General features: G+C 38.1%; 4 protein-coding genes and 1 pseudogene across 4 annotated transcripts; 2 read left to right on the plus strand and 3 right to left on the minus strand.

Annotated features, from left to right (window-relative positions):
• The first annotated feature begins 2,850 nt into the window (after nt 1–2,850).
• Nucleotides 2,851–3,828, plus strand: LOC17881592 (annotated as a pseudogene).
• A 768-nt stretch (nt 3,829–4,596) lies between these two features.
• LOC17882655 (protein S-acyltransferase 24) lies at nt 4,597–9,930 on the plus strand. The gene is made up of 13 exons (XM_006287219.2): nt 4,597–5,104; nt 5,332–5,472; nt 6,077–6,189; nt 6,688–6,767; nt 6,858–7,021; nt 7,328–7,466; nt 7,558–7,657; nt 8,007–8,064; nt 8,172–8,249; nt 8,366–8,464; nt 8,833–8,911; nt 9,008–9,156; nt 9,366–9,930. The coding sequence occupies exons 1-13, from the start codon at nt 4,847–4,849 to the stop codon at nt 9,768–9,770; spliced, it is 1,863 nt and encodes a 620-aa protein (XP_006287281.1). The 5' UTR covers nt 4,597–4,846; the 3' UTR covers nt 9,771–9,930.
• A 279-nt stretch (nt 9,931–10,209) lies between these two features.
• LOC17882319 (protein PHOX3) lies at nt 10,210–13,665 on the minus strand. Its single transcript, XM_006287091.2, has 3 exons — nt 11,219–13,665; nt 10,915–11,140; nt 10,210–10,605 (listed from the first exon to the last, which is right to left on the minus strand). Exons 1-2 carry the CDS (start codon nt 13,215–13,217, stop codon nt 10,980–10,982), a joined length of 2,160 nt encoding a protein of 719 aa, XP_006287153.1. The 5' UTR covers nt 13,218–13,665; the 3' UTR covers nt 10,210–10,605; nt 10,915–10,979.
• Nucleotides 13,666–15,505: 1,840 nt separating this feature from the next.
• On the minus strand, nt 15,506–16,348 carry LOC17882996. The gene has a single exon (XM_006286648.2). The coding sequence runs from the start codon at nt 16,191–16,193 to the stop codon at nt 15,648–15,650; it is 546 nt and encodes a 181-aa protein (XP_006286710.1). The 5' UTR covers nt 16,194–16,348; the 3' UTR covers nt 15,506–15,647.
• Nucleotides 16,349–16,955: 607 nt separating this feature from the next.
• Nucleotides 16,956–21,600, minus strand: LOC17881354 (probable anion transporter 6, chloroplastic). The gene is made up of 15 exons (XM_006287259.2): nt 20,984–21,600; nt 20,551–20,696; nt 20,365–20,464; nt 20,096–20,148; nt 19,671–19,745; nt 19,458–19,538; nt 19,228–19,274; nt 18,874–18,941; nt 18,440–18,555; nt 18,242–18,278; nt 18,030–18,125; nt 17,680–17,821; nt 17,501–17,553; nt 17,328–17,414; nt 16,956–17,246 (listed from the first exon to the last, which is right to left on the minus strand). Exons 1-15 carry the CDS (start codon nt 21,347–21,349, stop codon nt 17,142–17,144), a joined length of 1,572 nt encoding a protein of 523 aa, XP_006287321.2. The 5' UTR covers nt 21,350–21,600; the 3' UTR covers nt 16,956–17,141.
• Between the last annotated feature and the right edge of the window lie 16 nt (nt 21,601–21,616).

Raw genomic sequence — 21,616 nt, forward strand, 5'->3', positions numbered from 1 at the left:
ACTTGTAGGTATGTCCACCACATTGTTAATCTCGTCCCAAACTGTCCGAATTGTATGTCCATTATCTAAATTACGGACATTATTTTAGGTTCTGCCCATGTCGTCCATTGTTTATGCCCATCTCGTCCACCACATAGCGAAGGAGGAATACATATTAATGGGTGTATAGGAAGTCCATCATGTTAATATGTCCATCAGATTCTGCGAATTTCATCACATTCGTCCGCCCAAATCTTAATATGTCCATCACATTATGCGAATAACTCATCCATCGGTTGGGCTGAATAACTTGTAGCACCACATTGTTAATCTCGCGAAGAGTTGTCTGTCATAAAAAATGTGGACAAGAATACATCCCAGTCTGGTCCACAGAACTAATTACTTGGAAAGTAATAGTCTAGCCGTCAATTACATAGATTAGCAAACAAAAAATGATGGAATATTCGAACATGTCCACCAGCGAAATTTTTAACCAGACCTAGGGAAGAAAAATGCCAAGACAAACAAAAGATATAACACTCCAATTGAAATGAAAATTAAGACATTGGCCTTGAAAAGCTTGCGAATTTGGAGACAGTGTTGAGAGATGTCGATGGTTTTGTTTGAAACCTCCTCAATTTCGTAATTGATTGCAGCAAAAGCAATTCTCGTCTCCTCTTCACACACATTGAGATTAGCGAGTTGTTCTTCCTGGGCTTTGAAACGAGCCAGCATCCTCCTGGGATCGAAGCGTTCTCCTTCAGGGGTGTGTGCAAGGTATTTAAAACGTTCATCTTGGTCTTCGTACCTGTCTTTGATACGCTGAATCTCTTCCAGCATAGCTACATCCAACCATTTGGTCAGATGAATGCCTTCGGGCTGTGAGAAACAAAAAAAAAATGTTAGGGCGGGTCACGATTTGGACATAGAAACACAAATTTGTCCATCGATAACCCCTTCGTCCACGCATTCGTAAAAGAGACGCCTTGTGTTTAAGCCTTCTGGCCACCGAACAATCCTTAGAGCAGACCCGCAATAACAACGGGGTGGAATGCCGGTTTCCAACATGGGCCGTGGTCGGTATGGCATTGAAGACGCGGAGGAGGAAGAGGGAGCCGGAGGAAGAGCCTGCGAGTCGGAATTTTGATCCATTCTCAGAGGATGGATGAGAGTGGGGATAGATGTGTTGTTGGTGTGGGTAATAAAGAAGTTAAAGTCACCTTAAGTTAACTAAAAGCTTACGTGATATGACTACACACTGTGTGACTGGAAAGAAGGTGTTGAAGCTTTATTAACACGTGGACCAATGATTGGGCGAAACGTATTGATGCAGGAAGGGGGGGGGGAAAGAGGACAGGAGTAACTTTGTTGAAATGCGGTACTATTATGTGTACTGTTTTTAAAAAATGGACAGTCATCTTTTTAAAAGAAACATGACAGGATTCTAGTCTAGTTTAAAAGAAACATGATGGACAATAGTCTAGTTTAAAAGATGGTCAGTACGTACTAAAGTTTATACAGATGGTCAGTACGTACTAAAGTAGCAATATCGTCACCTGGGATTTTTTGTTTCTCTGTCGCCGACAATGTATTGTCCACGTCTTTGGCAGTCAACACGGTATTGTCCACACCGTTGGCGGACTTGTCCATGTCCACCGCATCACCTACGCGGTCAGTCGCAGTTGCGTACAAATACAGACCGCCGTACTCTGCATGCTTCACCTTAAACTGCTCAAACGCGGCATCGCTGGTGATCGTAATTGGTGGCATTCTCCCATGCGTGAAAGCTGCAGTTTCGCCTGGGTACCAGAAGCTCAAATCGAGTTGTTGTCCACCAAGGTCAACACCCAAAACATCTGCCACACGCTCAGTCAACCCGGAAAACTTTGACCCCCACCCGATAGACATGCATTCTCCCATTTGTCCACTGGTAACTTTGAATTTCCAAAATCCTTCGTCTGAATATGTCCATTTGCCCCCGATGACACATACGGTCCTGTCCATGTCTTCCAACCTACACGTCGCTTTTATCACACACATGTGAGTTCTTCTCTCTCACACACAGCAAGAACAACAATAAATGCTCAACAACAATAAATGCTCAACCAACAAACTATAATGGACGATACCTGTCTATCTTTGTTCTCTATTGCCTGCTAACTCTTGCTAAATCTTGTCCGTCGTTGTCTTCTACCCTCTTCACCAAGAACTCGAAATCGCTGCAGTTCAGAAACCGATCCAGAACTACTTGTCCTCCATGCCTAACACAAACACAACCTCTTTAATCTTTTAATCTGTAATCAACTCTTTAATCTTTTACACACAGGATAATACCCCCAACCCATCATTTAATGCCCTCTGCCTCTGCCCCCAAAAACGTCACATCGCCTCCTATTTTCGTACGTTGCCTATGCCTCTGGCGCAACACTCAACCAAGCTTGCCCGAGGGCAAAATCGTCACGAAACCTTCGCTTGTGGCAGGATTTGAAAGAGGTTTCCAATAATGGCAGAAGCCGAAATTCGAGTTTACAAACTGGCACTGCTGACAAAATTCCCTAATTATTTTCCGGTACAAGTATTAAAATTGATGTCTTTTTTCCCGTCATATTAAGATTGATGTCATGTAAAAAAAAAATTGCACAAGTATTTAAGATTGATGTATCAATAAAATAGTTCATGTATTTATAATTATAGTTGGTTAACCACACAATTGATTATACATGACCAAAGACATCGATTATACATGAAATTACTAATTACCTAATCAAATTCATGTTCCTTTTGGATACGTTTCTTGTAGTTAGATTCAGTTAAACAAAATATAAAAGTAGAGTAAGACTCAAAATATATTCTGTAGATAAAAGCTTCATTATGCTCTATTCGCCTAAAAAGTTGTTCTTTCTCTTTCTCTCGAGCATTGTGTTGTTTGTCAACTACAACCATAGTGGCTCCGTTTTCGCAGCAAATAGCATTGGCTTGAACTACGGCCTCCTCGGAGATAACCTTCCCTCTCCGTGCGTCCAATGTTATCAACCTTTACAAGTCTATAGGCATTACTGAAATCAGAATCTTCGACCCGAACACAGAGGTTCTTAACGCTTTACGAGGCCACTGTGTTATCGCAGTCACTGTTGGCGTTAAGGACCAGGACTTGAATGCTCTTGCAGCTAGCGAAGAAGCTGTTAAAGGCTGGTTCACGACCAACATCGAGCCTTACTTAGCCAACGTCAAGATTGCCGCCGTTACTGTCGGTAATGAAGTCATCCCCGGACCAATCGGTCCTCAAGTGCTTCCAGTCATGCTCATGCAGTCTCTCACCAACCTCGTCAAGTCGAGGAATCTTCCGATCCTGATAAGCACCGTGGTAGCTATGTCAACCCTTGAGAAGTCGTACCCACCTTCTGCAGGAATGTTCACTTCCCAAGCTCGTGAACAACTCGTTCCCGTGCTGAAACTATTGTCCAAACAAGTACGCCTATACTTGTTCACACCTATCCTTACTTCCCTTACGCGCGCGTCCGACCCAGCAAACATCCGTCTCGACTATGCCATCTTCGCCACTGAACATGTCGTGGTACAAGATGGACCATTGAGCTACTCAAACATGTTCGACGTATTTGTGTGGGCAATGGAGAAGGATGGCGGGAATGGGAACTTAACCACACCGGATATATTTAACCTTTTACCAATTTTTTTATTTTTTTGTAACAATGATACACAAGACCAAACAAGGGTATCGAGGGGTTTCTGTTTGCAACGTTTAACGAAAATCAGAAGCCGCCCGGGACTGAACAAAATTTTGGGTTGTACAATCCCAGTGATATGAAACTCATATACAAACTATTTTAAGTGTGAAGGTCTTTAGACTTTGCCGACTCACTAATGATAATATGCTGTAGTTGTTAGTGAATTTGAAGTAAGAGTAACAATGATACACATGCTTTAGAGCAACCGGCTATTTCTGCGACGATGAGATCTCGTAGTAGCCGAACTCAGTTGACTTTTGTAATAATTCCGAATGACCAAATTATCTGGTTTTGTAAATGTACTCGCGTGGTTTCTTCATCCATTTAACACAACACAAGAGTATGCCACATCCATATGCTTTGCATGCATCCGTCGCGTATGTGTGTCTATATGTTTTCGAAATAACATTTTTCAAATCATACGTCGTTTGTGGTAGTCAATTTTTTTGTGGTACGAACAAACAAAGTCAATTTGTATAGAAGAAGTATTACCATCTTGATTACATAATAATATTTGTAGATATTTTTTTAAGATCAAGAACAAATTCTTCACTTTTGGTAGAAATATCTGAAGAAAATCCGTAACTTTTCTGATAAAATATTAGATGCTAAATATTATATAATTTCTTTTACAAACCAGATACAGATGTTTTGATTCGTTCAGATCTCATCCCTTTTTAAATCCACTAGTTAAAAACATATATATTTTTTTTTCACCATGTAAAAATATTTCTCATTACAAACAAATGCACACATAAAAGGAAATGATCATAATGTTAAGTTGTTATTGAACACACAAAAATAATGTTAAGTGGTTTGATAACAAGTTTTATGAAATGATTAAAAAAATATACGATTGAGAACGATAAGATTTGAAGGTGTCTGACTCTGACCCGTCTTAATCTGATTCTTCGCCTTTCTTTCATCTCCGAGTCAATTTTTGAATTCGTCAATCCTTCTTCTTCTTCCTCTTGATTCCCCAGAAAAACCCTAGCTCCCTCTCTCATTTCCCCCCTCAAATCTCACCGCTAATTTATGCCAGGGGGACAATAGAATCGAATCATTGTACACCCACAATCGTGATCGATCTCGATTTCTTCTGCGGAGTCTGAAAATCAAAAATGTCATCGGAGATCGAGGTGGTTGAAGAAATCCAATCGAATCCGCAGGAGAACGGGGAATCGAGTTCTAAACCGGTTGAAGAGGAGAGTTTGAAGAACGATGTGTATACTGCTGCGGCTTACGGTGATTTGGAGAAGCTTCATAGATTGGTTGAGTGTGAGGGTTGTTCTGTTTCCGAGCCCGATGGTCTTGGCTACTATGCTCTTCAGTGGTCCGCCTTGAACAACCGCGTCGCCGTTGCCCAGTACATTATCGAGGTTACAACTCCCCCAATCCTTTTTTTTGCTTTCTTTCATTTCTCAAACTGGGTTTTGTGCTTTATCAATCGTTTTGTTTGTTGATGTTATGGAGTCTCTCTGTTTACTACTTTATGTAGCTTATTTTGTTCCCATTGTGTGAATTGTTAAGCTTGAGCCAAATTAGGTTTGAGCTGTTGTGGTTCTCAAGTTTCTATAACTGATCCTGTGCGCTTCTGTTTTTCCAGCATGGTGGAGATGTAAATGCTACGGATCATACTGGACAGACTGCATTGCATTGGAGTGCTGTTCGTGGTGCGGTACAAGTCGCAGAACTTTTACTACAAGAGGGAGCAAGGGTAGATGCCACGGATATGTATGGCTATCAGGTTCATCTCTTATCCAACTACTTCTTGTTTTAAGGAAGGTTGTATTTTGTCTAAAATGCTAGTGAACTGCTCTTCTGCACATTGCTTCAGGCTGCCTGGCACTCAGGTTCTATAGACTATAACTACTATTACTTGTCATTTTGTGGTCGCATTTTTCTAGTAAGATGAATGTATTCTGAGGTTCATGTTGGTAAATCAGCTTATGTTCAATCAATATTATGCATTAAAAATGGTTAGATCTAAGTATTTAGTCCTTGGAAGACTAGGTTGCTTATCTTCGGAACGATATTGAGCAGTATCGTTTCTCGTAACCCATTATTCAAAGCTTTATCTAACACACAGAACTTTCGTTTAGCCTGGATATTAATCTTCTTTTAGAATGTTCATAGTGATTTCAAATTCATATATAAATCTCAAGAGACCTTGTTTCTGCCATCTCCATTCGTTTTAGAGGTTGAAAAACTGAATTTTTCTTATTCTCAGAGTTTCTTAGTAAAGCTCGGGTTATTTGTCAATGTTCTTCACTGGATCCAATTAAGTTTCCCTCCTTCTCTTGTTTACTTCTCAATGATGTATGCTAATAGCCAATTTAAACTGCTTGTAGCCAACACATGTTGCAGCACAGTACGGCCAGACTGCTTTTCTTTGTCACGTTGTCTCCAAGTGGAATGCTGATGCTGATGTGCCAGACAATGATGGAAGAAGCCCCTTGCATTGGTATGGTTGTCGCTACGTGGAACACAAGCTCGTTCTTGTTACTTGTTAATTGGTTTTTGGCTTCTTTTCATATTTACTTCGAAGTTTTTAGACTTGCACGCTTATTTGGAGACTGTATAGTTGGTTTTCTTTGTTTCCTTTCCATAGTGTTCCTATAGATTAAAATACCTCTTCGTACAATTTCGTCCTTGCAAATATGCTGGGTGGATTAGAATTACTTTTTGTCATTATTTGCCTATGATAGTTCTCTAGTTTTTTGTTATGAAGATCTGTGAATTTCGTATCACCGTTTTCCATCTAGAGTCTAAGGTTACATAGGTTATTTTCTTTCCCATATTTTTTACTGAGAGTTCGTTACTGTTACATGGATTATTCTGCAACAAGATTTTTAGCTTGCTTATGTGGACCTTTGAATTTTTATTCTTTTGTTTTCAGTATCTTTTCAGAAGACAGTTCTAATTTCGTCTTTATTTTCTTCTCATAATTTGAGAATTTCAGGGCTGCATATAAAGGTTTTGCAGATTCCATTCGCCTACTTTTATTTCTAGATGCCTATAGAGGACGGCAGGACAAAGAAGGTGGTTACAAACATAATTATTCTTTGAAATTCCCGTTGTATATTTTTACTTTAACCAGAAAATTCTTACATCTTCTCCTTTGTATATCAGGTTGCACTCCTTTGCACTGGGCTGCCATCCGAGGTAATTTGGAGGCTTGCACTGTATTGGTGCAGGCTGGAAAGAAAGAGGATTTGATGATTACTGACAAGACTGGGCTAACCCCTGCACAACTTGCTGCTGAAAAGAATCACAGACAAGTTTCTTTTTTCCTTGTAGGTATCTGTTTTACTTGTTTGTTGTGTGGCAATTTGTAGCATACTGTTTATTTGATGCTTTTGTAGTGGCTGTACTGCTCGCAATAAATGGTAGTTGAATCATTCTATTGGCCTGATTTTTATGGCATCTCATTTGACCTTTGCATACCTGGTCTAGTCAACACTACTTGTATTTACTATGTTAGTTTCTCCAAGCCTGTAGATTTCCTTATCCATTCAGACTGAGCAGCATTATGCTTCAACTATTGAGAAAATTAGGTCAGTATTTTGTCTGGGTATCTGTCTGATAACACTACTGTGCAGGGTAATGCTAGAAACCTGCTTGAGAAGCGTTGTGACGGAAGTAGTCCCCTTGGAAGGTTGTCAAAGTTAGGACTCGCTCCAGTTCTTTGGATAATGATCCTGCTGCTTCTGCTCGTATATACAAATTCTGTTATTTTGGGTAGTTATCTTGTACTTCTTGAAACTCGCATCATATCAAGTAACTGTTTTAATGCATGATTATAATTTTATGAATCCTCTGGCCATTGCAGCATCCAATCTGCCAAAGTTAACCACTGGGATTGGCGCACTTGCATGGCTAGGTTTCATTCTTGCAACTGCAGGACTATTTTTATTTTACCGCTGTAGCAGGTATATGCTCACCCTGTCCTTCCTTGACTTCCTTTTTGTCTAAATTCTAAAAGTTCTATGTCTGCTTTTTGACGCTGTCTGATTATTAGTATAGTGTATCTATGCTACGCATAAATTTTTTATCTACCTGGCGGTTGCAGATTTGGATTTTACATTATAGTATTTTAAGGCCAGTTCTCTTCATGGTTTCATTCATTTGACCTAGCCGCAGATTGGGATTTTATTTAAGACCTTAGCTTCTTTGCAGCTTAAGTTTCTGTTGTGATCCGCGTAGTGTTATGAAAATACCTTTGTGTCAGAAGAAGTGAGATTTCCCATTGTTTTATAATGTAATTTTTATTTTCTGCAGGAAGGATCCAGGTTACATCAGAATGAATATCCATGATCCGCAAACTATGAAGGATGATGTTAGTACTATTAGCTTTTTTAGTTCTCAAGTAGTGACATATAGGTGTGATTTCCAGTACTGTTTTGATGTTCAAGTCTCGTTACTGGTTATCTTACCCCTTTACAGGAACCACTGTTAAAAATAGAGCTTAACAACCCTGCTTTGCTTGCTGGGAATTGGACACAGCTCTGTGCAACATGCAAGGTACCTGCTTAAATTCCGTTTTATGTCTTTCTTAAATCTTAACACCAAATACTTGTTATTGAGGCTACATCTTAAAATTTACTTCTTTTGGTCCCACTTTTTTTATTATTATTCAGATTATTAGACCTCTTCGAGCTAAGCATTGTTCCACCTGCGATCGTTGTGTAGAGCAATTCGATCACCATTGTCCTTGGGTATCAAATTGTGTTGGAAAAGTAAGTACAGTTCCTGTCGTCCTATATTAGTTTTTGACATATAAGTTGGCAAAATGGGTAGATGGATCAGGCTTTTGATACTAACGTTTTATATTACTAAATCTGCCTTATTTTACCTCGTCTCTTTTGATGTGACATTACGTACTGTTCTCTTCAAAAAGGTTTAGACGGTCTTAATTATAGAGTGGTAACTTTTGTTGCATATTTGGGTATAGAGTTCGTCGGAGATATTTTTTGGTGGCATAGTACCTCTTCTATTTATTTTGGTTGCGAGTGGTTTGGTTTCTTAGACGTGCAGCTCGAGCATGATACTAGTCTGTGATACTCATCTGTGAATTGTGCTTGGTTTCCATTAACCTATTTTGCAGAAAAACAAGTGGGAATTTTTTCTTTTTCTTCTACTTGAAGTTCTAGCGATGCTGATAACTGGTGGTGTCACTCTTGCAAGTACGTTTACAGTGGAAGATGCCCTTTAATTGTGATATGTAAATCTGGAGAAAACTTTCGGATGACAAATGTAAATGATGCATTATATACATGCAGGAGTCTTGAGTGACCCTTCAGCTCCATCTTCTTTTGGAGCATGGATGAGTCATGTCGCTAGTAATCATGTGGGTGCTTTATCCTTTCTGCTGGTGGAATTCTGCCTCTTCTTTTCTGTTGCCGTCTTAACAGTCATACAAGCTTCACAAGTGAGTCTTCTTTCTCCTTATTTGCACTTCTTTGTTCCTCTTGTGACCTAAATGGTTTAAAGACTGTTCGCTTCCCCAGAGTATTCATCTATAGAATAGCTACGAAGTAGACTAGATTAACTCACTAAGTAGACTAGATAATTTTATTTCCATGGAGGAATATTTTGCCTCATCTCGAAGATTGATTCTTTCCACTTTTTCCTTTACAGATATCAAGAAACATAACTACAAACGAAATGGCTAATGCACTGCGGTACAGCTACCTAAGAGGTCCAGGTGGTCGCTTCAGGAATCCTTATGATCTAGGGTGCAGACGAAACTGCTCAGATTTCTTAGTAAAAGGTTATAACGAAGATATCGAGTGTCATGAAGAAGACGCAACACAGAGACAAGAGGGTATTAGCATGATGCAGATGCAGCGGAATTCAGATCTTCAAAATGGCAATGGCCACGTCGCTATCAATGTTAACCCGATACATAATTCACAGTCAACACATGTTCATTCTTCCAACTGCAGCCATAGCCATAATAATAAGTCAAAGAGTGATAAAGTTCCTTTGGGGTTGGGACTTGGTCTTGGTCGCAACCCAACCCGACCTGTTGTACCTCCGTAATAGGGGCGTGTCCCAAATGTTCTTTAAATGTGCATTGTGTTGTAAGAAACACGTGTGTGCTGATACATCATCATTAACACAAGTAACTCTCAAGGTTTTAAACCATGGATGTCTTTTTTTCAGAATTAGATTGTTTCCATTAAGTTATTTCTTTTCTCTAGATTACCTTTCGTATGTCTTTTATTATATATAGGGATTCAAAAACCGGAGAGCTTCAGAGGTTCACCTGCTTATTCCGTAGGGAGAGAACTTATTCTCTTTGGAGTTTTCATTTTGTTAAGCTTATTGTTCTGGTTCAAGTTTTCTAAAAACATTGGTTTGTGGTTTTATTCCATCATGTGCTCTCGTCGAGTCATTGATAAGATCAGACTTTGTTTCGGGTGAAGATAGTAATATAACAAAGACGGTTGTACATTATGTTTTACTGAGCTGAGGTATGTGGCTTTTTCCAAATCATATCCAAATTGCAAATTGATCGCAACAAACACATCATTACATTTTATATGTAACAACGAATTACAAGAGAATGACTAACTCCACACCAAAACCTTGTGGAGGTCACAATAAGAGGAAAAAGACAGTAAAACTCAAGTAGGTGTGTTGTGGATGAATGTCTCACCCCAAAGGAAATCCGAGTCAAAACCAATGAATAGAGTCACAAGACTTACAACTCACCCTGAGACATAAGAAGAAGAAGAAGAATCTTCATGATATCTTTGCTTCACTCCTTGCCAAACCGTATGAATGTTACACAAACAAAATAGAACATATATGTCGTTTATATATGTTTCTTTCCTACAAAAATCTGAGTGAAATCCTATACCACAAGCCAAACCTGCAAAGAGATATCTTTGTGGTCAGATGAATTAAAACTCGAGTGCCATCCAGAATGTGAACAATTCGTTTTAAGTCAAACAACAAAAAAAGACTGCCTATAACAGTTACAATTGGTAATGTAATACTTCGGTATTCATGACAGAAAATACGATGAGAATGCAATGGACAAAGCATGGTCTGAATAAGTTATCTCATGTATCTTCAACCAATGCACATAAGGGCCAGACCTAAGACTGGCCAACAACACTCTTAGTATCTCAGACCTAACAATTCCGTGATAGTGTTATATATGTACCATGGCATGTACCTTGGAATGAAGCTTGTTCAAGATAATGACCAAAGTCATTATGTGCCACTGTCATGGAAACCCCTTTAACCACGTTGGATTCCTGTATATGACATATGAAAAATAATTTCAGTCCTCCTCTTTAATATATCTTCCAACTGATCTGAAGGGATCCCATTTCTCCATTGTTTGGCTTCATCTATCTCATTAAATATATGTAATATCTCTTCCATGTGAAACCTTAGATCTGCAGCAATGAAAAAGATCATAGTAAACATCATGGCTTATTTTTTCAAAATCAACATTAAGCTAGAGCACGAAATACCTCGTAATGTATTGCCTTCCACATAGTCTATACTTAATATTGCAACAACATCGTCTTTACAAGTTCCAGCTAATTCAAATTTCTCTATTGCAGCTTCTAAACTCTCTCGCCAGAATGGTTGGTCAAGTTTGTACTCCATGATTGACCTCTCATAAAGTACAGCACACAATAAAACATCTACCCATGACTTTAGCCTTCCTGCTTCATTTTCTGGGTTATCTTGAGTTGAGGTACCTAACACCTTTTCATGTGTCAGGCAATCAGTGTTGCCTGCTTGAAAAGTTTCACTTTCCATTTTGGTTTCCAGATTTTTTAACACTTCCATAGACTTTCTAATATTGCTTTCGGCGCATTGATAAAACTGTACTACATCTGAATATGGCCATGTATTCAAATCAAGTTGACGGGCAAGAACATAGTACCATGAAAGTCTTGCTTCCTCAAATTGCTGCAGACCTAGTGCCAGAAAGACTTCAAATAAATCCGACTTTATTTTCATGGCCTCTTTGTACTTCTCTTTTGCTTTTGTGTGCTCCTTTTGAACGCATTCATAAGTAGTTTTAAGTTGTTCAGAACCAGATTCTCCAGAAACACCTCGTAGGAGGCTCAACATTTTCCGTGCCCCTAATATGTGCACATTCCCCAACTTTAACAATGATCGTGCTGCCACTTCTTGGAATTGTTGAGCTGCTTTGTCAAAAGACCCTTGAGCTGCATCAGAGGTTACCACCTCCTCCATAGCTTCTGAATTGAGTTTCATCCCAAGTTCTTGAAGATTCAAACATGTATCAGAATCAATGCCGGCCTGGATCTTAAAGAGCCGAGCAAATTCGATCATCCAATCCTCAACTTTACACGCACCAATTCCATTTACCTTGGTCTTAAAAGAATCAGCGGTTATTTTGAGCTTCTTCATCTCAACTAGTCTTCCAAAATAGGGATCCTGCTCAGGACTAACTTCCACTACATAGAACCTCATAGTGTCCAATGACCTTGCTGACCCCTCACTCATTCTTAGCTCTTCATCTGTTGTGATTGTCACTAAATCTCCTTCTTGGTCCTTGTACTTAATATGAACTGCCCTTAAGCTAGGAAAACGCTCATGAACAACTTCCCTAAGTTGAAAAAGAGTGCAGTTTATAGGCACTTTAGCCAATCTTATGTCATCAGAGTATACAAATTTCACAGCCTTGTTTACATCTTCAACACTTAAATCCAAAAGTTTCTCCTCAATTATCACTTTTTCCTGTTCCTTGCTCCTATCACTTTTCTTATCCGACTGTTTCCCTTTTACTTTCTTATTACTCTGCTTATCAATAATCTTTTCCTTACCCTTATCAGCTGCAAGAATGTTGTTGTTGTTCTTCTCTGTCTCCGCGTGCTCGCCATGGCTCTTCTCTTGCAATTGATTGATCTTTTTAATTTTCTTCACTCGTGCCCACAATGCAGGGGAAGCCTCAACAGGTTCAACATAATCAGGAGGCAACTCGATCACAGAATCATTGACAGTTAACCCTTTGCGCTCTAAAGTTCTCTTAAGCTTGTCAGCAATTTCAGATGCCATAGGATTCTTGGGATCCAGCTTGGAAACCATACAAACATCTCTCAAGGCCAAATCCAACTTATTCAAGGCCTCATAGCATCTAGCCCTCTTCAACAGTGCTTTGCTATAATCAGGAGTAACAGTAAGTGCTAAATCACATTCATGAATGGCTTTGACAAACTCGCCTGGTTCCAATTGCATATAACAAGAAGCCATATTAGAACGAACATGAGAAACCTCTACATGATCCTTGGGAAGTATCTTGATAGCTTCAGCATATTTAAACATTGCACCATCATAATCTCTCTTCTGAAACAGCTTGTTCCCTTCTTCCTTGAACCCTTGTGCTACCAAAACAGAATCAAAAGTTTCAACCTTGGAATCATCATCACCCACTAATTGACTTTGGCTCGTTTCAGCAGCATCTGTAGATATCTCCTCATTCTGCTTCTCCATGGCAAATTCCCAGAAGCAAAACAACGAGAGAAAGATTCCAAATATTTTTTAACAAAAGAAATATACTTACATGAGAAGAATCTATGTCGGAGCACAGCTAATAGATATCACAGGTATGGTAATAAAACAGAGCAAAGAAACAGACTAACAAATATGTTTGGAAGTATAATAATTTACAAAAGCCCAAGGTTGGGATTACAAGATAGATAGAACACGAAACGTCTCTCACGAATCGAGATCCTTAATCGGTAAAAAGATTCGGCAATTGAATTGAATGAAACGGGGTTTTCTCGGGAAATAGATTTGAAAATTTTCCGGAAAAAGATGATGGGAGGATGAAGAAGAAGAACAAGAAAAAAAAAAAAGATAAAACACAAAAAAAGAAAAAAGAGGAAGAAGAACCATGTGGCTCAGCACATCTGTAAGGAGATAGCTTTGTCGTAAAGCCACGACTCGTTGTTTAGCCTACACCATTATTATATCATTTACACATATTCTTATATATTTACTAAAAAAATATAATTAAATTGGGAAAGGGAAGACGAAGAAGAAGAAGAATCGAATCGTGTCGAATCTTTTTACTTTACAGCTAATAATTAAAATACTTTGGGAATGTTATTAAACACGATTAAATGTACTTTTGTTTATGACTCCAATAAATTTTGTTTATACGTTGTCCTTGTTGTATGATGACATAACGCTAAACGCTTTATTAAAAGACCAAGTCATCATCTTTTCATGGGGACTTTGATGGTCGTTTCTTTTTGGGTTTGTTAGCAAACTAGTACGTTTTTGAAACATAATTATAAAAGTAGTACATTTACTATTCATAATTAGCAAAATAGTACAATTTTACTATTTCAAATATCTATACATATAGACAACTGTACAGCAACACATTATTGTACATAAAATATTTGTACAAAGAGAAACAACTACAAAAACACATATTTACACATAAACACATATACATATATAGACAAGAAAAACATTTGTACACGTACAATTATACGTATATATAGACCGCTGTACGGATGATTTTCCGTACAGCGACACACAACTGTACATAAGGATAGCTGTACGTATCAAAATTTGTTTGAAAAATATTATAAATTATTAGAATAAAATGCATATCAAATTATAGAGAAAAAATGTAGATTTTTATGTAACTGAAATTTTATTAAAAACAAATTTATTTTGATTAATATTATAGTTATTAGATTTAAAGGGTTTTTTAATAGTGTCTAAATAGTATTCAAATAGTAAAAATGTATTAGTTTGCTAACTATAAATAGTAAATGTAATACTTTTATAATTATGTTTCAAAAATGTACTAAAAATCCAATTAATCCTTTCTTTTTTTGTTGCTCAACAAAATCATCTCTTAAAATAGAAATTGGTCTTATTTTACATAAAAATTATATAGTATCTTTATTTGAAAAACGTATTATACCAACAAGAAGTTGGGTTAGTCACAAATAAACTCTCTCTAAATGTATAAGAAGTACGCATGATGCTAATCCGATATATCTGTCCTCTGTGATTGAGAGAGGCGGCAGAGGTGAATGGGGAAGTGCCGGGTTTCCCAATCTGAAACCTAAGACAGAGATTCCAATTCCAGATGATCGATTTGGTTTAGGTCAAAGTGTGTTTATTCGAATGAAAATGACGGATCAAGACCAAGATGGATCAACGCAGAGCTCATTAACAAAGCAACTAATTAGTTCAAATAGTCTTGACTTTTAGACTACGACGTTGGTATATAATTAAGACCAGTTGTGTTGTGTATCAAAACGTCATTTTCAAGTGAGTAGTGATCTACGTACGACGTATAAGTTGCTTTCTTGTCACACATATATATCAGCAATATTTGTAAATTTTGCATATAAACTCAGACGCCATAGCAAATCAATTGTCCGATGAGGTAGCTCAATCGATCTCAGAGATTTAGATGACCTCAAACAAATTTTTAGGCTTGTTCTTCATTCTCAACTACTTATCACGATATCCTAATATATCAGCACTCCGAGATTTAAAGGAATGTACAAAAAAGTTTGCATCATACCAAACATTTATCTTGTGATATCATATGTACCTTCTCATAATGAAGAGAAAGAAATAGAAACTTAACAAAATATAATCGCACATACCAAAAAAAGTCAAGTTGACTCCATAAGAAAACATACTTAGTTTAAGCAGAGTCAGCGAATTTGTTTAGAACATAGAGAAGAATTAAGATGATCATCACCATTCCTAAACTCCTAATTACAAAATTAGGAAATCTTTCCAATGAAAAAAAGAGAGGAAGAATTCGAGAGCACCAACTAAACCAAGTCCTAATATCTCTACACTGCGCCAAGGAAAAACCCTAAAAAAATAATTCCTTTGTACGCAAGGAAAAAAGGAAATAACGAAAACCTAGCTTTGTCCTTAATCTTGAACTGTACGCAATTGGTAGAAGCGGCTAAGACGAGGCCGAAACTCAGGATGGCGAAGGATATGAAAAGACGACGGTTTAACAAGATTCGCCGCTAAAGATGTCCTAAACCTCTCCGCTTCAGCACTACCAATCTTGGCAAGCGAATTAATCAACGCAAGTTTCCTCAGATTCAATCCAACACAAACCCTAACATCGCCGCGGTTGCTATTGGTACGCTTGGTCGGTGAAGAATTAGAAGCTAGGGTTTTGGATCTGTCGTGCTCTAATCGGCGGTGAAAAGAGCAGCGGAAGGAACCAGGGTGCGTCGTGGGAGAGCACAAACACTTTCTCTTCTGATGATGATTAGAAGAAACCGCGACGGAGGAGGAGGACGAGGGTTTGTTATTGGCGATGTTTCCGGGAGAAAAGAAGTTCAAACGGAGGTTGCAAGGAGAAGGAGATCGTTGACGATGATGATGATGATGATGGTGTAATCTCTGTGCAGAAGAAGAGAGAGGACGAAGAACTGATCGGCTTGATCTTCCAGTAGCCGCCATTATTACTACTGTGTGCAGTGAAGAGATCGAGCGAGCGAGAGAGAGAGAGAAGAGAAGAGAAGCGTTTTTTAGTTTTTTTGTTAGAAAAGTGTTAATTAGGAAAAGATTGAGAGAGTCCCCCGTCTGATTCGCATCATATCTCTATTTATGGTTTCTATCTTCTTACGTATTCATCTCTGGCGGTTGCAATTCGTGATCAGGGTCAATTCTGTCTTTTACCCTTTTTCCACCTAAGCAGAATTAAAACCAGAGTCAATTCTTCCCTATAATTAATTCCTTTTATAATTCCAATTTAGTTTGAACAACCAATAATACAAGTGCTGAATTTATTTTCAATATTTATATGTATATATCGTTTATAACAATTTATGAGTGAGTAATTGTGAACTTGTTTTCGAGATTGCAGTCATTTCCAAAACTTTTATATTTAACGCTTTATGAACCATTATATACCGTGTTTTAATAACTAAACTCCTTTTTTCTAAATGATTCATGACTTACAAAGATATACCACAAGATAAAGCTAAATATGATTCATGACTTACAAAGATATACCACAAGATAAAGCTTATATTATCCATAACTATTTCTAATACTATTAATATGCTATCTGTTAGAAGATCATATCTTATCTGATGTTGTTATCTTCATTGATTCATGTCAAAGATTCACCGGGACAAAATTGAACCAAAACTAATATAAACCAGATCGTAAGAGCTTTGGTCCATCTCCCTTACCGAACTTTAACCGGAACACTTTGGAGAAGGTATCAAAGACGCACGCTTTACCATTAACACTCGAGTTTCATTTGCAACTATGCAAAAATCAGGATAAGGCAGTGAACAAAATTACCACTGCTCTTTCGTTTTTGCTTTCACAACCACCACAAAATTTACCATTCCTTTTACCTATACAGTAATCAAAGTCTCCATGCTAACAAAACAAAACCTATGAGTCTTCCTTAGTAAACGTCTGAGGCTCACTGCTGGCGAATGCCAACCATACTACAGTCCCCGTCAAGTAGAAGAATATTGATGGCACGAATAGAGACATCTACGCAATAATCAGAAAGTTGAGTTACTAATTCATTAATTTGATTACTGAGCACAAATAAAGGTAAGGTTAGCAACTTACAGTCCATGAATGGGTAGAGTCGAGGAGAAAACCAGTTAAGGCAACTCCTATAATTCCGGGTACTGCCCCAACTGTGTTGGTAATGCCCTAAAATGAAATAAGAAAATATCACATGGCATGTTTAGAGGGAAGCAAGGCTCATATGGTCTTTGTATGAGGAACTATATATATACCAGAAGTATGCTTGCATATTCCGGTGAGATGTCCTGATGAGTACAATAAAGTCCTGTAAAAAGAAATACGGTGTTTGTCATTCTGGTACAATAAACTCTTTCAGGTGCATCTTCAATACATGATATGATGTTACTTCAAGATTTCTTGACGGAGGATAGAAAGATAGATCTCTAGTTACCTGATAAAGCAAAACTTGATAGGGCCAAGCCTGCTGTCAAGATTCCTACAATTTCCCATGGTGGCAATCCAATGTCCACAGATGAAAGCGTCATGCAGATCGCTGGTGACACAAACGCAATCGTTTGACAAATCTTTCGCACCTACATAATAATTCCCAAGGAGTTTACACATCAAACAGGTTGATCTAGATAACTGGGTAACCATTGGTGCAAAATGAGAAAAGGGAGTATAGTAATCACTTCGATAATTGAGTATAAAATTATAGATCTGCAAGAGCCTTCATGTCAAGACCCTTTTGTTTTGTAACAAAGGTAGGTACATACAAAGAAACGAGATGTGATTTTATACCGTGGTAGTCTCAACTCCATTTGTAATTAAGTAGTCAGCAAATTGTGAAGCAAGACTTGTCACGACAATTGAAGCTAGTGGAGGAAGGATGGAAACCTGATCTTCACATCCACATATTAAACCCCATATGTTATACCTTTGCAAAATGCAAGCTGAACTGATTTCTCAATATTCCAGTGACAAGACAATATATAAGACATGTTTATACTTACCCAAGCAGCTTCTGTCAAATTTAGACTCAGCGCCTCACTGCATACCGAAAATATGATCAAAATTACTCTCTTCACCAACAAAGATACAGAACAAAAGAGAAAGAATACTGGCATACCCATAGATGTTTCTTTTAGAGATTTTATATCAGAAAATATGAGCAGTAAAATTTATCATGGTGAACAGGAACTCGCAATTACCTGAAATAAGTTGGTAGCCAAGATAAACAGGTATAGTGACCCCAACTTCCACAAAAGTGAGTGTATATCATCGCCCAAACAGCTGAGCTTTGGAAAAACGACTTCCATGGAATCTCCTATAGTACGGTACCCAAAAATGAAGCATCAAGTTAAAGCAAATAAGGTTTTGGGGTTTCAAAACCATTTGTTTGTAGGCCATTTTGGCACCATTTTAGGGGAAATGGTTTTAAACCAATTGAATGCAACTGGAATACAATCCTACTCCACCTTTGCTAGAAGTTTATGCAGTTCTCCTATTAAATTAATTGCAACTACGTATTTACAGTAGAAACAGTAGGCTTGACAAAGTGAATCATTGCTAAATTCAACCTCATATCAATTAGAAACGAAATAAAGAACAAAGCAAGACATAGGCATAACATTAGAAGGCTAACCTTCAATGAGTTCCCCAGCTCTTCCTGTGTAGCTTTTTCTGATTTATGCGAAGTAGAGATCTCATTACCTATTAAACAAAGGGTAATCCTGATTGTCAGTGGTGTTCAGATACATGATTCAAACCATTAACTGAGAGGAGTATTAATTATAATAATTGGAAAATTAACAGATAACAAAAGATGATTTTGCTAAGTGTACATTCAACGACTTGCTTCACTATACAGTATAAATCTTGGACAAACCGACACAGTAAGTAATGTGTAATAAATACAAGTCCAACTACGAGACATCTAAGCTCCCTGGTTATTCAAGATTAAATTAAGTTTGAATAAGGAAAAGGAAGGAGAAACCACCTTCATATGAAACTTCTTCTTTATTAAGAAACTGAAACCCGACAAACCTTCAACATATAGGGGAAAACAATGAGGATACGAGGATACAGATATACTAAAATAGCATGCCGGAATCATGTTACAAAGATGAAATAAATAAAGTCCGCCATCATCTATTCTCATTTGATGTAGAAGGATAGTCTGAATAACAATGTTGTGAAAGTGTTTAGTCAGCAATTGATGAGACTTACCAGCCAACTCCAAGGAGACCAAACAAGTAAAAGACAGATTCCCAATTAAAGGTTTGGATAATGGGAGGAGCCAAGAGAAGCCTACAGGGATAAAAACATTAGGTCCATGCAGGTCTCAAAACTGAGCATTCATCTTGGTTCGAGTATTAACCATATAAAAGTACATACTTATAACTTCTATAGTTTTTAAGTATCACATCAAGAAAACCATACCCCAAAACACTTCCCAAACTCAGTCCTCCAAAGACAAAGCCTACCGCCCGTGAGCGCTCCTTAACAGGTATCGTCCTGTACCCAGTAATTAAATGGCACAATCAGCATTTGAAAAAGGGGGCTAAAAGCCTTTAAACGCCTAGCCATAATTTTAAGCACCAAGTGACTAAATGCATGTATACGTAATTTCAGCACAAGTGAAGAAAGAGTTATGTTAAGAAAAACGTCTAGTTCCTGAATACTAACATGCCCATGGGAGTCGAAAGAACAACCATGAAAACATATGGCATTCAGTTGATTCTCATATCTAGATCCTGAAATTTTTTATTATTAAAAAGAGAACGCTGCATAAGCAATTAAACACACATCATCTATATTCAAGTAACTATGAGCACTCTTCAAATTTGCTCCAGAATAATACATGCCTGGCAATAAGGTCCGTTGCAGCTGATGGAGAAACACCTTCTCCTATTCCCACCTGGAGTTACAAATCTCTGTGTTAAGACAAAGACATAATGTAAGGCTAGAGTAGGGTGGGGGGATGGAGAATGAAAGAGTTTAAGTGTGTAGTCACTAGTCAATTCATGGTAGTTTTTACAAGTTTGAAGAACAATGGAATTAGTAACTAAAGAATGCCTCTAAAATCGTAGTGGTTGCAAAAAAAGTAATGCAATAAACATGTGAACAGGCTTACCAAAATTCGAGAAAATATTAAACCAGGCATGAATCCAGCAAGTAGTGGAACCAGAGCTGTAGCAAAGGACCATGTAAATACACCAATCTCAAGCACTTTTCTGCATTCGAAAAAATCCCGAAGGATACATCAGAAAATTCAGTCCTTATAGAAAAACTTGGAGGAGCTTAATAAAAGAAGACAAACCTGCCGCCAAAAATCTTGGAAAGCCAGCCTCCAGGCAACTGGCTCAAGGCATAACCCCAAAAGAAGGATGACTGGACCAGGCCGGCCACAGATGAGCTCCATCCAAACTGGTGTGACATTGGTATTATAGCAATACTCAAGTTCACCTGCAAATTGTCACCACATAATATATTTTTAGTCAAATGGTATGGTCCTCACAATCATCATCTATCTTCTTCACAAAGTCATGAGTTCATATCATTACCAAAAATCACCTAAAAAGAAAAGGATCCTGATCAACTACAAGAAAAATTACGACTTTACTAAATTGAAGTCAAAATTCACAAGACCCTGATCCTCATATCTCATGGAAGCTAACCTAAAACCATAGCAGGATTGCCCTTAAGAGAAAGAAATGAAATTTGCTTCAATTGGAAATTAAAAAAAAAAAAACCTTGTCCATATTGCAGATAACAAAGGCGAGAGAGGTAGCACCGATAAGCTTATATCTCTGAGGTATATTTTTCCATGGAGGCCAATTCTGTTCAGAACCCGTTTCCGTTTCCGTAACCAGTACTTGGGAATCGGAACTCGGAACCGGAAGCTGGGGTGTAGGGTCTTCGATAGGATTCTTAGGAGGAAGCTTCTTACTCTCTCTGACTCGTTCAGTACCACTGGCGGAGCACTTAACCCTTGATTTGAGAAGCTTGTGGTGGTGGAGTGGGGAGATGGTGTAGAGGGAGAGGAAAGGTTGGTTATGTGCGTGGATAGGAGAGGAGGAGAAGAAGTGATTGTGCGGTCTCAAGGTAAGTCTCGCCATTGTTGGCGTCAGAGAGAGAGAGGACGAGGAAAGAGAAGTGAAATTGAGAATGAGGAAATGATGTGGGAGAAGGAGGAGAAGAAGAAGAGGGAGAGAGGAGGACACGGTGGAGGAAGAGAGGCTTGTGTGGCTCACTGTGGTCTTCAACGTGGGTCCTCTTGTTTCAGTATCAAAAGCTTCCCTTTGCGTGATTCTCTTGCCTTTCACTTTTTCTTTCTTTCTTCCTAAACATTCATTTACACACTCTGATTCAATCTATCATAGACA

The sequence above is a fragment of the Capsella rubella genome, unplaced genomic scaffold, assembly GCF_000375325.1.
Source record: "Capsella rubella cultivar Monte Gargano unplaced genomic scaffold, Caprub1_0 scaffold_6, whole genome shotgun sequence".
Lineage (NCBI taxonomy): Eukaryota > Viridiplantae > Streptophyta > Magnoliopsida > Brassicales > Brassicaceae > Capsella > Capsella rubella.

Coding starts and splice junctions, on each gene's coding strand:
- LOC17882655 (XM_006287219.2), top strand. CDS start 4,847: ATGTCATCGGAGATCGAGGTGGTTGAAGAAATCCAATCGAATCCGCAG. Junction 5,473..6,076: donor CGGATATGTATGGCTATCAG/GTTCATCTCTTA, acceptor AACTGCTTGTAG/CCAACACATGTTGCAGCACA. Junction 8,912..9,007: donor TGGTGGTGTCACTCTTGCAA/GTACGTTTACAG, acceptor ATATACATGCAG/GAGTCTTGAGTGACCCTTCA.
- LOC17882319 (XM_006287091.2), bottom strand. CDS start 13,217: ATGGAGAAGCAGAATGAGGAGATATCTACAGATGCTGCTGAAACGAGC. Junction 11,141..11,218: donor GGAAGGCAATACATTACGAG/GTATTTCGTGCT, acceptor TCATTGCTGCAG/ATCTAAGGTTTCACATGGAA.
- LOC17882996 (XM_006286648.2), bottom strand. CDS start 16,193: ATGGCGGCTACTGGAAGATCAAGCCGATCAGTTCTTCGTCCTCTCTCT.
- LOC17881354 (XM_006287259.2), bottom strand. CDS start 21,349: ATGGCGAGACTTACCTTGAGACCGCACAATCACTTCTTCTCCTCCTCT. Junction 19,539..19,670: donor AGTTTGGGAAGTGTTTTGGG/GTATGGTTTTCT, acceptor TTATCCCTGTAG/GCTTCTCTTGGCTCCTCCCA. Junction 18,556..18,873: donor AGCTGGGGAACTCATTGAAG/GTTAGCCTTCTA, acceptor ACCGTACTATAG/GAGATTCCATGGAAGTCGTT.